Here is a 17,827-nt window from a genome sequence, read left to right on the forward strand (position 1 = left end):
AGAGAAGTGCATTTTTTATGTGCATTTACCCCTAGAGCCGACCCGACGAGTTTGTTTTGATATATGGGGGCACTGCAGCAGGAGCTAGATTTGATTTTTCGCTAGTGAAAGCTTAATACAACAAAATTATGAATATTTGCAGTGGTTTTAAATGAAAATTGGGGTGTCTGCAATATTTCTATCGGAAATAATGTTTTTTATGTTTCGTGTGCAAGCTGGCGATACTAAAAAAAAAATACGTAGATAATGAATTCTACATTTTTTTAAATAAATGTGTGATAAATAATACAGGATGATGATCAGTAGGAACAGTTTTTTATGTTTGATTGATATGCTGCTGCCAATTGTGATTTAAGCCAATTCTTCCGATTTAAGAGCACTTGTCTCTGCAACTAGTTTCCACCAGCTGTTTTCCTCTGGACTTCAATCACCTGCTCAGTGCATTACTCCATTTAGTCCCATGAGAAAGCCCGCTGACACTGGGAAGGAATGACTGGAGATCATCAGCACTGTGCATTTTTCATCCGCACAGTTGGCTTACTTTCACTCCGCGTATGAGCAATTTCCGATTGAGCGACAAAAGGCCGTGAAGCGGCTGTATAAATTGCACATTCGATTCACTTTAAAGGGACCCTGCTGACATTCTGATAGCGAGTACCTTCGGCATTTTCCGAAGTCAGCATTCAATATTTGTCCTTTTCTCGTTGGCGGTTGGACCTTTTGGCATTGTTGTGTGCGAAGCTTTTAAAAGTTAATAAATCCTTTTAACTTATTCCATATTTCAATGCCGCTTGTGCGGCGGCTGTGCCTTTTCGCTCTTTCAGTCGCTTAAATCGAGAAAAATGCCTGCCAACGCTGTGAGCTTCCTTTAGCGCTGGGAATCAATGGAATTGCAAATACTGGCTGAATAAAAGCAATTCAGTTTATTGAACAACATTATTCAAATGTAGTTGTTGCTCGCCAAGATTATGAAGTTGTGCTATATTGTCAGCTCCATTTGTTCAACTGACAGCAGGGAAAGGCACTATTCATATCAGTTTGTTGGTACAAATAGGAATCTTCATTAAAGTTTCTATCTATTTCAATTTCTATTTCCATTTCAATTTCAATTTCATACGCCCTAATATAGTAGGCCATATTTGTGGAGGGGAAAACTGGCTGCAGACAGTGGTCCATAATATATCATTGCCATTGTCAAGCTTTGTCTTCCATTTGCGACTTACATTTCCCGCATATTGTGTTATTTTTCCGTTTCTGGCCTTATGTTTTTTGATTTGTTGTGGCAACGAACATTTATATTCCTTCTCGTTTCTCGTTGTGCGGCCTTTTAACGATTCATTTTTTATAAGTGAACGCGCCGACTTACATTTAGCTCGGATTCCTTTCAGAACTGCCCCATCCCATTCAGCCTCCCTATCGCCATGTATTTTTATTATTTATTATCCGTTTTAAATCCCAGCTAAAGATCATTATACACATCAGTGCGTCCGATTGTGAGAATCGCAGCTACTTCTGATTTTCTGATTTCTTGTTTTCGACGTTTTTCCAGCCTCCTTAGTGGAGTTCCCTACCCCGCGACCTCTTCCCCAGCAATCTCAGAAATTCCCCCAAACCCCAAACAGCTCGCAAGTTTTCGCCAGAATCCCTAGCCAAAAAAGGGGAAGGACGCACAAGCGCCAAACGAGGCTGGCAGGGAAAACGATTTAACTGAAAATTGAGGTTGAACTTAATCATAAATCAATGCTAATGATGCTAAAATGCTAGAAAATTTCCCAACCATCCGGGGACGCCGTTCGGAGTGGATATCACTGGCCTGGAGATTGGAGGTGGTGGTGGCAAGCCGGAAGCTGGCGAGGATTTGCCGAGCTGGCATTTGCCAAGTAACCGCCCACGTCCTCGTCCTTTGGCCACTTGGCAGATGTCTGACTGTCATTTATTACAATTGCTTTGACTTTTGTTAGTTTGTTGTCGTTGGCGTTTTTTATTATGCATCTCATTGCCGGATATCCAGAATCCATCTTGGGAATTACTGCCCCGAAAAGTGGGCGCTGTGAAATTAGAATCAGTTTCTTAATATGATATCACAGCCTTATTTCTGCTGAGAAAATTACCATAGAGGTCTGCCAATAAGTTAAGACCAATACCATTATTATATTATCGGTTAATTAACTGAATGCCATTTATCGGGATTGTAGTAGTTTGTGCAAGTTATAGGTTATATTATTTATTTTATTAGTTAAATTAAATAAAACAACATTGTTTGTGAATAAACAATGTGCACAAAAACTATTTTGTTTCCGTTTTGTTTGAAAATATATCTTGATATATTTCTTTTAGGAAATGTACAATGACACCCGATGGAGTCAATTAATACTTGAAGACATAAATAAAAGGGTTTTCTGTTTCTTTAGTTTGTTACATATTTTTGAATAAATAATTTGAACGATTGACAGCTTCAATTAATGTTGGAAATACAAAGCATGAGCAGCTTTAACTAGCTAGTTTCAAAGTAAGTTCTCGTTCCCTGAAATGTACTGCAAGTTGTATCCCAAAACTCTCAAGTTGCCGGGAGTTAAATAACTCGACTCTCAAATTCACTCGACGTCTTGAGAAGTTCTCCTACTCCGGTCTAGCCAATATCCTTCGGCCAATAGCCGTATCCCTTTTAATATACCTTTGGCCAAACAAAGCTCGGGACTGATAGCTCGTTAAAGTGACGCCATAAAGGAGCGCGTAATGTGACGCCCGAGAATTGCAAAATTCATGAAGGCGATGCGAGGAAATTCAGTTTGAGGAATGATTGAGTTAGATCCACGACAAATGAGTGCTCTTATATATGGGTATGTGTAATGTAAAGTTAATAGTAAATAATAAGCAAAAACGCAACTCTTGAAAGTAATCATAAATGTTACATTTAATATATATTCAAATTATTCCAATTGTTATGCAGCTCATCATCAATTAGCTAGCTGATATCTTCAGAAGAAGGGCATGCTACATGCTGATATATTCAAAGCACTTTAAGTCATTTATATTTCGATAAAAGTGTTTATGCAAATCTTGTAAAACGTAATCGTAAGCAGACGAAGAACCCCCAACAACACGAAAGCCAATGTCGAAGCCTTAAAGCGCATTAAGAGCGCCACCGGCAGTTTGGGGAAAAACTGGGGAAAAACTGAGGGAAAACCGGCGGAAAATCGCGGGGGATAGCGGGGAAAGAGTGCGCGAGGAATGGCATCCGAGTTGTAAAAATTGAAATAAATGTATGCTGGGACCCACACCGACATATTGTATGCAAAACGCGGCCGAGTGCGTGTGTATCTGTGGCATAAGTTATGCCTCGCTGGTGGCCAAATGGACAGGGGGTGGTGCCTGGATCCCGCCCAAAACCAAGCCCACGTTCCCACGCCCCACGCCCCACGTCCCACGCCCCCACCTTCTGACCTCAGGGCCAGCCACAATGGAACCAGACATTTTTGCAAATAGAAAATTGAGTTAGCGGCTCTCGTCCTTTTGAAACACCATCTCCCCACTTTCCGCTCCACCACCCTTCCCTAAAAAGAAAAACAAATGCGTGAGGTGGTTGAGGTGCGTTGAATTTGTCGAAATTGCCTTTTTACGAGCATATTAGCATGCGTGTGTGAGTCGCGTGTGCACTGGAAAAATAATAATAAAATGCACGGACTTTTCTCTTTCGGCGTTGCGTGTTGTTTTCTGAATTACATAAAAATATGATTTTGGATTACTTGAAACTATTGCGTGAGCAGGCTCAGATATGACCAAAAAATTTATTTTCCTCGAAGTCACAAATAAGTTTTATTGAAAATCATATTCCATAAATATTACAGCAATCCACAGAAGTCTTTTTACTTTTGAGTTCGAAATGAATGAACGATAGATTTCTTATTTAAATTCTAACAAATGTCGACATATTTTAAATCAAATTGGGAATTAAATATTAAATTATGGCAAGGTATACTTCAGTTTAATATTTTTTCTGTTCTGTTTTCTGTTTAAGCAAAACTGTTTCAAAACATTCTTATTAAATAATTCAAATCCGTTAAAAACATTAAAAAATATATATGAAATATGAATAAATCTTATGAAGGAAAAAAGGTTGACTTCATACTATACTTTTTCGGGTAGTCATTTGCATTCGCATGTGTGTAAGAGGTACAACGGCTAATGTGTCCCCGGTGAATGAAGCGGACCCTTCAGGCTTCTCCTTCCAACTCCCTTTTACCCTGTGGAAGTCTCCTTGTCCCATATAAATCAATTTACTTTCATTTTATTTGTATGCATTAAATTTGTTGAATGCGAGCATGTGGGTATGCGTATTTTGCCTGCATCCGTAAATTCGAAATCTTTTTATAAATCTTTTGTCCTTTATTTCACCTTCTGTTCAATTCGAATTTGAATTCTAATTTAGAGCTAGCCCGTTTTTTTCTAAAATCAATTTGTATACCCCTATTGGAACATAATTATTTAATTCGAAGAACTCGTTCGGCCAGCGAATCAATTTCATTCGGCCATTTAGGCAAAGCTTTTGTGATCACACGAATTCCTCCCTTTTCACCTGTTTGAGTGATGATGGGAAAGCTAACAAAACATTTTCCAATTCATTGGGTCTTACAGTTGCCATCCATTGGCGTCATCAGTGATTTGGGATTGTTGTCGCTCCTTCTGCCATTTTGCGAGAAATCAATGGGGATATCCCGATTTGTACTCTTTGTCACGTACGTTGGTGTGTGAGTGTGTGTAGGCGTAAGAGTGTGGCTGAGTGAGTGTGGGTAAGTAAGTGTGTGTGAGAGACGTCAGCAAATGTCAACGTACGATTTGTCAAATTGTTGAGAAATCTATATATGTGTAAGGCGGCAGCGGCTTCCTGCAGAGTTGGTCGAGCGTAAAAATGAAATTAGATTGACATTTGATACATTTCCTCATTTCCCATTTTTTCGGATGGATCTTTGTATGCCTAGAAGGAGAGATTTGCCCACAGCGCCCATCCCCAGAAATCGCTGTCACTTTACAATCCCCGGCATTCAGTCAGTGCGAGCCACCTGGGGGAATTTGCATACTTATCCGAACAGGCGCCGACACACATGCCCCAATATACAATATACGGCAAGTGCTTGACATGTTTTCGATTTCTCGAATAAACAAAGAGCACAACAAATCACTAAAGCGAAAAGTGTACACCGAAGTGCGAGCGAAAAAACGATAACATGAAAAACAATTTACAATTGACATGTAAATAAGCGTTGGGCAAGGTGGGACTCGGATCCATGGATTTGGTCGCTGCCTGGCAACTCAGCTTGCTTCCAAGTATAGTTCTTTAGGGCTTACAGCCTTGCTGGTGTTTCACAGCTGGCACATCCCGCCATGGGTCATATTTTAGTAACAAAATATCCCAACGCTATATGTATATTTAACAATGCTAAATAAAAAACGAGAGAGAATGCTATAGTCAAGTTCCCCGACTGTCTAATACCCGTTACTTAGCTAGTGGAAGAGTGAAGGAAAAATTTCTGCACTAACAGTTTGTGGGCGTTAGAGAGGGAGTGGCAACATAATCCACAAACTTGCTCTGCGTCCATGTCTCTGGAGTCTGCATGCTGAATCTGAACTTTCTAGCGTTTATAATTACCGAGATCTCGACGTTCATACGGACAGACGGTCGGACAGACGGACATGGCCAGATCGACTCGGCTATTGATCCTGATCAAGAACACATTTACTTTATATGGTCGGAAACGCTTACTGCTGCCTGTTACATACTTTTCAACGAATCAAGTATACCCTTTTACTCTACGAGTAAGGGGTATAATTAGTTCAAAAAAATTGAAAATTCTCTTAGAGTTAAGCGCCCTAAAAGTTAAGCAGTTTCCTTGTTTAAAAAGTAAACAAGAGAGAACGCTATAGTCGAGTTCCCCGACTATCTGATACCCGTTACTCAGCTAGTGGAAGTGCAGAGGAGAGTCTTTAACGCTGACAGTGTTTGGCGGTTTGTGGGCGTTAGGGTGGGCGTGGCAAAAAGTTTTTTGGCAAATCGATAGAAATTTACAAGACTAATACAAAAATGAAAAAAAATCAAAACATTTTTCAAAAGTGTGGGCGTGGCAGCTTTGGGCGGTTTGTGGGCGTTAGAGTGGGCGTGGCAAAAAGTTTTTTGACAAATCGATACAAATTTACAACACCAATACAAAAATGAAAAAATATTAAAACATTTTTCACAAGTGTTTCACATTTTTCTCGACGTTCATACGGACAGACAGACGGACAGACGGACGGACAGACGGACGGACAGACGGACATGGCCAAATCGACTCGGCTATTGATCCTGATCAAGAATTATATACTTTATATGGTCGGAAACGCTTCCTTCTGCCTGTTACATACTTTTCAACGAATCTAGTATACCCTTTTACTCTACGAGTAACGGGTATAATAAACACTGAGGAAACTTAAAAATAAATCATTTTAATTCATTGAAGTGCTCCAGCTAGCTTTTGAACCGAGCCTGTATAAAATGTAACATTCAATTCTGACAAACTTTTAAAAGAAAAGATTAAATGGCCTAATAAAAGCAATTAAATTGACTAATGCGCTACAGACGATGATTAAATAAACAGCAGTTGCTGAACACGAAAGATTAATGTTTGAATTTTAGATAAACTATCATCTTTTTTCCAGATTCTTTGTACGATAGTCAGTAGTATGACAGAGCGGCTAATGAAGCGCTTTGGGAATCCGCAACACGTTTAGGCACTCAAATATTTATGCGCATCTTTGGCGACGTAAAATATTTAGACACATCATCACCATGCACTCTGTCAACACTTTCGCCACTTTCCGTTCGCCCTGTCGCGCATAAATTTTGACCTTAGCTCGGCTTGGCCCAACTTCCTTTGGCAGCATCAATCTGGAAGGAGGAGGAGCCATTGGCAAAGTGCACCCAGCCACTCCGACCGACACTTCGGATCAGGCCACTGGATTCTGAATGCTGGCAGTTTGACAGTTTCTTGCCTAAAACCTGAGGCACGCCGCGCTTCATTTTTATACCCGTTACTCGTAGAGTAAAAGGGTATACTAGATTCGTTGAAAAGTATGTAACAGGCAGAAGGAAGCGTTTCCGACCATATAAAGTATATATATTCTTGATCAGGATCAGTAGCCGAGTCGATCTGGCCATGTCCGTCTGTCCGTCCGTCTGTCTGTCCGTCTGTCCGTATGAACGTCGAGATCTCAGGAACTACAAAAGCTAGAAAGTTGAGATTAAGTATACAGACTCCAGGGACATAGACGCAGCGCAAGTTTGTCGATTCATGTTGCCACGCCCACTCTAACGCCCACAAACCGCCCAAAACTGCCACGCCCACACTTTTGAAAAATGTTTTGATATTTTTTCATTTTTGTATTGGTCTTGTAAATTTCTATCGATTTGCCAAAAAACTTTTTGCCACGCTCACTATAACGCCTACAAACCGCCAAAAACTGTCTTTAAGACTCTCCTTCTCCCTTCCACTAGCTGAGTAACGGGTATTAGATAGTCGGGGAACTCGACTATAGCGTTCTCTCTTGTTCTTCATTTAGTCCTGCTGGCTGGCACAACAGCTTGAGTTCAGGCGCCTCTGATTTATCTGCCAGTCAGCTTATAAATATTTCAAGTCCTTGCATTTTAGTGCACGTGTGCCGCATTATCATCATTGGCCTGGCCAGAATATCCTGGCCGAGGAACGCCGGGCATGCTTTTAATATGCAACGAAATATCCCACAGACACTCTGGCTGAGCTGGTTGATATTTTTCGCCCTCTAAGACACATGCCAGCTGCTAAAGAGTGCGGGGAAAATTGCATTATTTTATGCACTTTCGGCCATGCCACACAGCAAATAATAATGATGCTCAAGCCCTAGAACCATCTTAAAACACTATTTCACGTTGACTACACAGGATTGGGGAGGTGCTTAAAAGTATGCAGTGAATTATAGACTTCGTATATTGTTTTATGCAGATGGATTACTTTAGGTCTTTAAATTATTTTCCCCATGTTCAATAAATTCCGAAACAAAGCAAATCCTATTTCAAATCTATTTTGACCTATAACAAATATTTAACATAAGTATGATTTTAATTGAAATCTAGTTACTTAAGAATTTATTCCGGTGCAGTGATTCTGGGTAGAGGCCACTCCATCAGGACTTAAATTGTATCTGTAGCTGGTTCTCACTTTGATTGTTTTGTGATTGGTTCATTATTTGCAGTTATCTCGGTGGGTGGCACTTTATTGCCATTGCAAAGGTGACTTAAACTAATTAAAATATTCCTCAAAGCCAAAACATCTTTAAAATGCCATCAACAACATATTGTCATGCGTGTGTGTGAGTGTGTGTTCTGAGTCCTGGCAAGTTTACTTTATGGTTGAGGTAATTTAAAGGCGCACAGACACAGGCACACAACGTGGGCAATATTAACTAACGCACACACGTACGAACTAAATGAAATTCATGGCATATGTGCGTGCGTTCCATGCGTGTGAGTATTTGTGAGAGTGAATGCGAGTGTGTGTCTGTGGATGTGTGTGTGTGTGGGTTGTGCTGGTGTGAAGCGACATGCATGGCATGGTGATAGTATCTCTGGCCAGCTTCCTTCGTGCTTCTAACAGCCAACAGCTACTTTTGCCTGGCAGTAACCAAGCCACCGTGCCAGAAAGTGGTTTCCCTTCTGGTTGCCCCGCCCCGCCTTCTTAGTCTTTTTTTAGTTAAAAATTTTGTAGGAATTCCTCTGTTGCTGCAGGCCAAATGAGATTTAAAGATGGGATAAGGCTGGGAGACACACACAATTATGGCACTTTGTGCACTAAAATTCAACCACACACACTTGGCCCGGTTTGCTTTTCGCCTGCTTTTTTTTTGCACTTTACTGGTCTGACTTTTTAGCATATTTCCCTTAACATATTTTTATTTGTAGCATTTATAAGTGAATAAATGCGCGCATTTAAATGCCACTTTCTGGCTCCGTCCAGCCAGGATTTTATTCTGGTCTGGGAATCATCGAGGCTCATTACGTATGCAGTGGAAATTTTTTTGTGCTCAGCATTTTATGCACGTCTTCCCAATTTATAAATCATTTTTGTTTGCCTGTTTGCATTTAGCCTGTTTGCTGCCGTCTGTGTGTTTGGCCTTGGACGTGGTCGGCTACGTGGCGTATACGTAATGCCGCTTTTCACTTGCATATGTTCGCTTAGTTTTACTCTGGTCCTCTTCCAGGCCCCCTACTCACTCATCGGGCCTATACATTATGATTTATTTTAATCATGATGCTAAATGATTTTTTCAGGGATCATCTTTCACTTTTATGACCTCTGACAAAATTATTTTCCTTCTTATTCCCAGGTCTGTAATATCAATAAAACTCATGCGCTAATAAATCATAACGGGAGCGGCTTATTAGCTCATGCATAGCTCGGTAAGACAAAGGTGAATCTGTTGGATACGCATTTAAAAACACAGATACAACACGAATTGAAATGCTACTTAGTGGGTTGAGAAGGCGGTTGGTTTATATTTTGACGAGTTTCGGCCAGACTAAAAGCATTTCCGTGTCTCAGTATTAGATTTTCGTGTTATTTTATTGAATTGTTCGTTTCTTTTGTACGAATCAAGATTTCTCTGTAGTGGCTACATCCCTCAAATATAATGCTGCCCCTCATCGTGGCGCATTCGCCCGGCAAATGACCCGCATATGTCTCTCCGGACCGCTGGACTCGGACGTAATGTCCGTCTTGAAGGACATCGCATAACACGCAACACTTGAGCAGACACATCCGACTGGATTTCAATCTAGTGTGAATATGGATGGCCGGCCTGAACAGCTGGCAATGGGAATGTTGGAGGGGTGGAGAGGTGCTCCAGTGGTGTTCCAATGCTGTTTCGGTGGTGCCACAAGTGCGCTTGTTGTCCGCTTGTTGCGCACTGAATTATTTATTAGGCATGTGTTCTCCTGTTTTTGCACTAAGTGTCATTTTGTTGGCCAACAGAATTTGCCTTGTTCCGTTCGGGTTTTGTGTCTGTCCCTCAAATATTCTAATTCCCCACCCCGACCGGCAGGCAAAGTGTGTCAAAGTGCTTGAATATTTTATGATGCCCACAAATAAAATAAGAAAGAAAGAGAGCATCAGGATCAGCAAGACGAAATATACGGGCGGATAAAGAAATAGATTTAAAGTTGAGCTCTGCTGGCCGTAATTAAACCGAAGATTTGCATAATTTCATTTGCGCCGAAAAAGCAGCAGGCGAAACTTAAATGGAGTGAGGAATGTAATAAACTAGCAACAGAAACCCAGTTCCTTGACTTTTGTTTTGCCAATTCTGTTCCTTCTTCGATCGTAGTCGGAGTCGACCAAAAATCGAATAAAAAACACATTCCCAAAGTTGCCAGAAAAAATGTGCAAAATTTGCACTCCTCCAAGATTTCATATTTGAGCTCTGGCTCGAACCGAAGCCCAGGCACAGGAATGCAATCAATTTGCAAATTTTCGCTACTTTGCCGCGTTTGCAATGCTCGAGTATTTGGCTCCTTAGCAGTTTTTGCTTACATTCATACGTATGTATGTATATAGGATCCTGCATATACTTTTTGTTCCATTCCGCCTCTATTATTTTCCCCATCGCATTGCCATCTATTTTGTGTTATTTCTGTACTTGGCTGCTTGTCTGGCGCCCATCGAACGCTCAGCCTGAGCCTGTCTATCTGTCTTTGGGGATGCACTGGGGAAAATATCGTCAAAGTTGTTCATTGACATTGACTTTTTTTTATGTCTAAAGCCTTATCATGGGTAAAAAGAAAGATCTGATTACAGAAGCTTCAGCTGTAAATGCTTGCATTTTATATTTTTGAGATATAGGTTAAAAAAGATGAAGAGTAGTTCGATCTTTTAATACTATGCCTATTTCATATTGATGGTATTGTAATACAGTCAGTGGAGTAAAAGACAATTTTTTTAAGAAAGTTATTTTCTTTCATTTTCAAGTCCCAAATGTTGGTATGTACGTTTCCTCGCTTCTGTTAATACAGTTGTTTAAGGAAACCAAATTAAAAATGTTAATTTCCTCTTCTCTTACAATTGCAAGAATAATTTATTTTCAGTGCACGCTATTCTAATTCTTTTTGTGCAGCCCCGCTGCTTGTTCCTTGGGGAAGCGCGTTATGCAAATGCAGCTCCTCTGAGTCCTGGCCATGTTTTGTTGTACTCGCCTGGGCCAAAGGTGCTGGTTCGCTGGCTTTTTGGCAAATGGCGTAAAAATAGTTCACAGTCCGCCGGAGCAATCGAAGCCATCAAAAAGGGCTCACTGATCACTGCGTGGAGTGAAGGAGTGGCGAGAGAGTGGATGGAAATGCACTAATGAAAACTAGAACTGGGATTTCGCACTTTCCTGGAATACCTCTATATGCATGACTTCTTTTCCTCCGACTCGTGCATTTTTTGCTTACATTTGCCATGTGCCATGTGTAAAATCGACAAATAATGGATGCCTCTGCTGGCAAAGCGCATTTGAATATCAATTCAATTGAATTCTTTGTGCTGTGGCTGAGGCTGCTTCAGAAGCTGAAGCTCGCGCTAAGGCGTCTCCAGCTGAGGATGCTCTGGTGCATATTTCGTTGCGGCCGGGGTCTTCCCTCGACATCCTGGCAATATACATTCCCCACAGCGTTATGCAAAGGAATTCGTAATGTGGCAATGGAAGTGCGATGGTGTGCAGTGTGAGTGAGCTCGCTACCTTATGTGCAATAAATTGCAGCAGAAAATGCTGAATACTTTAGGCCATGTCGCCAGGAATTTCGGCTTTACATTAAATCACTCCCTTTTTGGCTGTCCGATGGCAGACAATCAATGAAATATTTTATTCGGTTTAAAATCATAACTAAAAACTCAAAATTATAAAAAAAAAATAATACAAATTGTTGGTGTAGGAATTGTAATTAAATTTGCAATTATAGTTTTAAATTCCTTTAGGAAATATCTTCAAAAGAATTCAAAACAATTTTTTTTTTAGTCAATGGTATTGTATAAATGGCACTTAATAAATGAAAAAACTTATTGTTTAGAATTAAATTTATTTTTTTCCCTTGTTGGTTAAAGCTTTTCAAGTGTTCTACTAAACGAAGCTGTAAAATTGCCATTAATTAGCCTATTTCCAATCAACACACTGCACTCAGTTCCGTTTAAGCGTTCTATTTCAACTTATACATGTATATTCGAAATAAATAATTCTGCTCATTCATCAGCATTTTGCGCTGTTATAAACACGTTTTTAATTAAAATTGCAAAAACAGGCGGAACGTAGATGCGGCAATAAAGTCAAACGGCAAACATGTGTGTTAGTGAGTGGGAGCTGTGCTGGGGGAAATTATGATGGCAGCAACTTCAATTAGCACAAAATAAAAGGCAATTCCAAGTAGAACAAAGCCAGCAGCGGCAACAAAGTCACAAACAGACAGAGGCCCACTTTTTCCAGCAGAAAGAGACGGGCTAACTGGAGCGAAAGAGAGGGCGCTACTGGAGCTCGCAAGAGGCGCAACAGTTTTAGCAATAAAATGGCAACCACGTAATCATCGCCGCCTGATAAATGTGCGTGCTACAACAGCCGTGACGACTCCTGTACAGTGAGAAATATAGGGAGACTTACCTACTTACTCCGAATTTATTTACCTTAAAATTCTTTCAATAAGCTATATTCACAATACATTTTATTTAAGAACTGAATAGTTAAGCAATCAGCACCTGTATATAAACAGTTGTCCATAAAATTGGTAAAGAACTTTTGGGTTATTGTTTTCGTAATTTGTAAAACTAGTTTTATTAGTCTTAAAATAGAGTTGCCCTCATTGCAATTGACAAAAATAATATTTAATTGATAAGAAACCGCTTTGTTATAGCCACCATTCAGATATAAATAAATTTATTTTTATCAAACATTTTTTCACTTTATTGCCAATTTGGTAATAGGATTTTAAACGTATTTTCTTATTGTGTCTTTTAACCAGCAATACATGGCTCACTTCATCGACCTTCAGCATTTGCACCATATTAATGAACTGGCAATCCCGCATCGCGTATCCGCCTCGTGCACGCTTTCATTACGATTCATTCGCAGTTTTGCTATTCAGAGATCGTTCGTCCTTTGGATGCTATATAAAATGCGAAATAAATACATATGCTCGTGCGGGGCTTTCTATAAGAGCATTGCCACTTAGCGGCAGCCGGTTATACAAATTGAATCAAAAAGAAATTGTTTACAATTTATGCCGGCTTTGAAAACACGTTCAGCGCGGTGAGAATGAATTGCGAATCCTATTTAAATGGATGTCGCAAAGCAGCATGGGTGATTGTGTGGAAATTCGCAAAATTCAACCCCTCACGTGCCATGAATGAATTCGTAGTGAGTGTGTGAGTTTCAGCCAAGGCATCCCGAATTGTCCTCACGTCTAGACATAATTTCTTCAATCATTTATTACCTAATTAAGTGGAAGTAGAAATGCCAAACTCAGCATGCCAGTGGGTGTGGCGGGTCAGAAGGGGCTGGAAAGCCAAAAAGAGGTTGTGTTATTTTCGTTCGCTTCTGGGCCACCGCCTTTTGTATGCGAATTAACTGGCAAAATTCCAATGATTGACCTTACTCTTTGTTGTTCGAGTACGCGCGCGTGTGTGTGTATTCGTGTGTGTGCCTTGGTAGATGTGTATGTGTATGTGGATGTGGACGTGGATGTGCCGATGCTTGTGGGTGTGTGGAGTGCAGTCGAGTGGTTCCCAGGGAACTTGAGCTTAAGCCATGAAACGGCGTTGCCTTGAGCAAGTGTCTTTGTCTTCGGCTCATCTTTTGTTCCATGGCCTCACATTCAAAAGCATTGTGTGCGGTTGGCTTTTCTTTTCAGCCAGTTCGTTTTGCTTTCCTACTGCCGCCTTTTTGCCCTTGTTTACCCTGCTTTTTTACCGAGTGTTCAGGTCTTCTTCATATTGCGCTGTCTTTGTTGTTTACCGCCTCTGTTCCATTCCTTTCAATTCCAGCACTCCCTTGTCGTCCATTGTGTGCTGGCTTTGTTCGATGGCTTCGATAGTGTCACATACTTAGTTGCCGATCGCTGGGAGCCTTTTGGGGGTCAATAATGAAGTGCACATCGAGAGCCGTGTGGCCCAGAAATGAGAGAGTAGAAAGAGTAACAGATACCAAATCCTTTAGTTACCTACATATGTATAAGCCGATTAAAGCCGACTTTCTTTTTTAAAGAGTGTATTGCCTACCCACTTATTGTGTGCATCTTAAAGTAATTATGATAATAAATACTTATCTATAATTATTATAGTTACCTCTTCGAACAGAACTTACCAGAACAGCAATTGCAGCTGACCAAATAAAAGTACACCCAATATTTACGTTCTATATTTTGTGGTTTTCTTTATTTTTTCGCATTTGTTCTTCTTGTTGTTTCACTTACATTGTTTTTATTACAAATATGCTACGACGTATCGCTTGGTTTCTATTCGCTTTGCATTATTTCATAATTTATATATAAATTATTTTATACTTTATACCTCAATTCGGTTGTATACGCTAACATAAAGCCCGCTTACTTACAAATCACGCACTCGTGTGCATTCCTAACATATCGTATATTTATTGATATATAATTTACTATGTAGGTTTCAACTTGCAGCTTTAAACTTGGAGTGTGGCTCTCGTACTCCTCATGCATAATTTTCAAAGTATTCGCTCTGTTTTGCGTTTCATTACGATGCCATTCAGATTCACGTATCCATGCTACAGATTGCTATTTGAGTGCTAGTTTTCCCTTTGCATTTTGCTTGCTTTTTACATTAATGCGACTATTTTGTAATTTTCATCATTGTTTCTTTTCTTGTTTTTCTTGTTTTTTCATTTTCACTTCCAGTTTTTCACTTTTCATTTATCAGTTTACTTTAACGGTACTTTACATTGTAGCTACGCTTTGTCTGCACCCTAAAAGTGAGGTGATGAGATGAAACAATACCGTCGACCTGCCACCGATATAATACGAAACTATAACGACTTAGTTGCTGCACTCGTGGGCCATCAAACAATACGGATAGGATAGCAAATGAACTGAAATCCAATGCCCCAACATTTCTACTAATTTTCCCTATTCCTAGCGACCTACGAGCTGCTCCGCTCCGATAAGCTAGTGTTTGGGTTGGGTAGCCTTAAATTCGTCTAATATTTAGCTAGAAGCAGGTTTCCAATAAACTTTACACTTTTCTGCTGTGCTGCGTACATACTTTTAGGATAAAGCGATGCTTTCTCAAGAGACTATTAAAGTAGTTTTCAATGCTCTCTAACGTTTATAACTTTACGCATATGTATAATTATTTATATATATATATATATATTTATTTATTTATTTAGGGGTATATTTGACTTAGATATGTTGCGGTTACATTTAATTTGTGTTAACAGTGTTATAATTGTAGGATATTCGATAGAGATACGGTTTAGCCCTTGCTGTCTATATTACATAATCATTTGTCTAACTGAAGCGCAGGCTATGCTAGGGTTTTGCCAGATATCGTATAGGTATTAGTTCGAATGTGTATATGTATTAATGTGTATAAACATAATACATATCGCCGAGTATATGCATTAAGGAAGACATTTTTTCATGATTGTGACCATTTTCAATATGCGCACATTTCACACTGCTACAAGTTTTCCTTCAAATGGTCAAGCTTAGACATAAAGTGAGTAGTGCGTGAATAGCGTGAGTCTTTGAGCCAAACACTCGACTATTATTCAAAGATATTTCATTCACTCAAGTGTTCATAATATTCCTATCTCTATTTACAATAGCAATTTCCTCGATCTTGCATACTTTATTTAAGGCTCAACTGAAGTTTCGTTTAATATACAGTTCATCTTTGCTGCTTTAACGTGAATCAAGTATTTATACCATATTTCATAGGGTTGATTTAGCCAAGTGCTTTTGTTTCTTGTATATCGTTGTAAATATTATGCATAGTATAGTGGTATAGTGGTATAAAGAACTATGTACAAAAGATTCGAGCAATCGAGGGACATTGTAAGAATTTCGCTTCCGTGTAAAACTCGTTAGGTGTTCATATTGATATGTACTGTTAGTATTTCATTACGTAAATTGAGTTCAAAGTGGTAAGAGTATGTACAGCGAACTGAAACGGTAATCAGGATTCAGGACTCTGGATTCTGGATTCCGGGGTAAGCAATGAAACCTGTTGAAACGAGGCGAGGTCGCGGTAAAAGCTGCCAGGGTAAAATTGTGGCAACAATCGAAATGCATAACGCATAATTGATAATGAAACCGTAATTGTTTTCGCACCTCCAAACGAAACGGAAAACTATGAAATAAATTAACAATAACGTGTTGCACGCTCAGCCGCGAATGCGAGTGTGAATACGTTAAATGAGTTTATTCGCACGCCTGACTATTATTTGTTTGCCTGGCAGAAGGAAGTTGGAAAGGCGGAGGCCGCCATGCCACATTAAATAGTAATTAAAAATCAAAAGAGAACGGGCGTATCCAGAAGAGGCACTCACATCCTTTAACAAGGTAAGCACTGTTAAGGCCGGTAATTCTTTTTAATTGAGGCGACTGAGAACTTTATAGAGCTCAAAGAGCAAACAATAAGAGCGATGCAAGTTGTGTGTTTGGGTGCGATAATGACGAATGGACAGATAGACAGAAGTTCATATTATTGTTTACCGTATAAAACTCTAGCTACGGATAGTACTTAATGCATATGCCTTCTATGTACACGCCACATCAAATCCAACTATCGAGTGTGCCTCTGTTATCGGCTAACAATATTATTATGTAGACAGCAGTTTCCTTTCACATTAAATTATAGATTAAACTAGATGAGTTCTAGGCGTATGTCCTACAAGTTTTTTCTGCATGTAAGTATGTATATCCCGTAATGCTTCACATATGTACATATGTACGTATTAAAAGAGACAGCAACATCGTCAAAGGTCAACAACAAAGCTTAACGGAATTCGCAGCTTAACACAGAACTAGCCACTCTATGTATACAACACATTATGAATACGCTATGCCATGTGCGCCGCCCTAAATTATGCACCACATCTTCATAGTTTGTAGTAATCGCTATCGTTCCACGTATCGCATTTTGCCTGGCGCATTTCCCACCGTTTATCCCACCCTACAAATTTCTACTACGTACAGTTATGCAATTGTCCTGGCCCTAGTCCTTCAGCTATGTGGCTGTCATGTAGCCACATCGCTCAAACGCAGCGTTGTCCACCTGGAGAGATACGCCAGCGCGAGCATGGCCGCGTAGAGCAGCCGGTGGCATCCGGCAAACTGGCCAGGACCATGTCCACTTCTGGCCGCCGCACTTGTGCTCTCAGGCCAAACGACCTCGACTTCGGACATTTTGAAAATGCTCAGTAGTCGGTGGGATTGGAGCTCGCTGTGCTCGCTATTGATTTGATGACTGATGGTCTTCAGTATCGCGGTGCACTCGTCCTGCAAACAGCCAGATAAGCAGTTAAGGTTAAGTCGATTGGATTAGTTTGGAAAATGGATTTCTTGACGCTGGGCACACGGATAAATATTATGGGTTTGTGCAACTCCACTCAGAAGCAAAAATGTGGATACAGTTGACATTCAATTAATTGAGCTAGTGGCCACAAAATGAAGTAAGAACAAAGTAATACACGTAATTGTTTTTTGTATTGGCAGTTATAAATATTCGAGTTATCGGAACTCGGAACTTAACTGTATTCATTTAAATGAAGT

The 17,827-nt window shown here is 40.0% G+C and overlaps 1 protein-coding gene across 7 annotated transcripts in view; it reads right to left on the reverse strand.

Moving 5' to 3' along the window:
- Window positions 1–14,428: 14,428 nt before the first annotated feature.
- The window catches only part of LOC6535791, a 108,991-nt gene continuing 105,592 nt past the window's right edge, over window positions 14,429–17,827 (reverse strand). For all 7 annotated transcript variants that reach the window (XM_039376878.1, XM_039376874.1, XM_015191868.2 and 4 more), the window contains one exon: window positions 14,429–17,554. In XM_039376878.1, coding sequence (XP_039232812.1) covers window positions 17,294–17,554 — 261 coding nt within the window. In that variant the 3' untranslated portion in view covers window positions 14,429–17,293. The remainder of the gene's footprint in view (window positions 17,555–17,827) is intronic.

Source organism: Drosophila yakuba, chromosome 3R (genome assembly GCF_016746365.2).
Source record: "Drosophila yakuba strain Tai18E2 chromosome 3R, Prin_Dyak_Tai18E2_2.1, whole genome shotgun sequence".
NCBI lineage: Eukaryota > Metazoa > Arthropoda > Insecta > Diptera > Drosophilidae > Drosophila > Drosophila yakuba.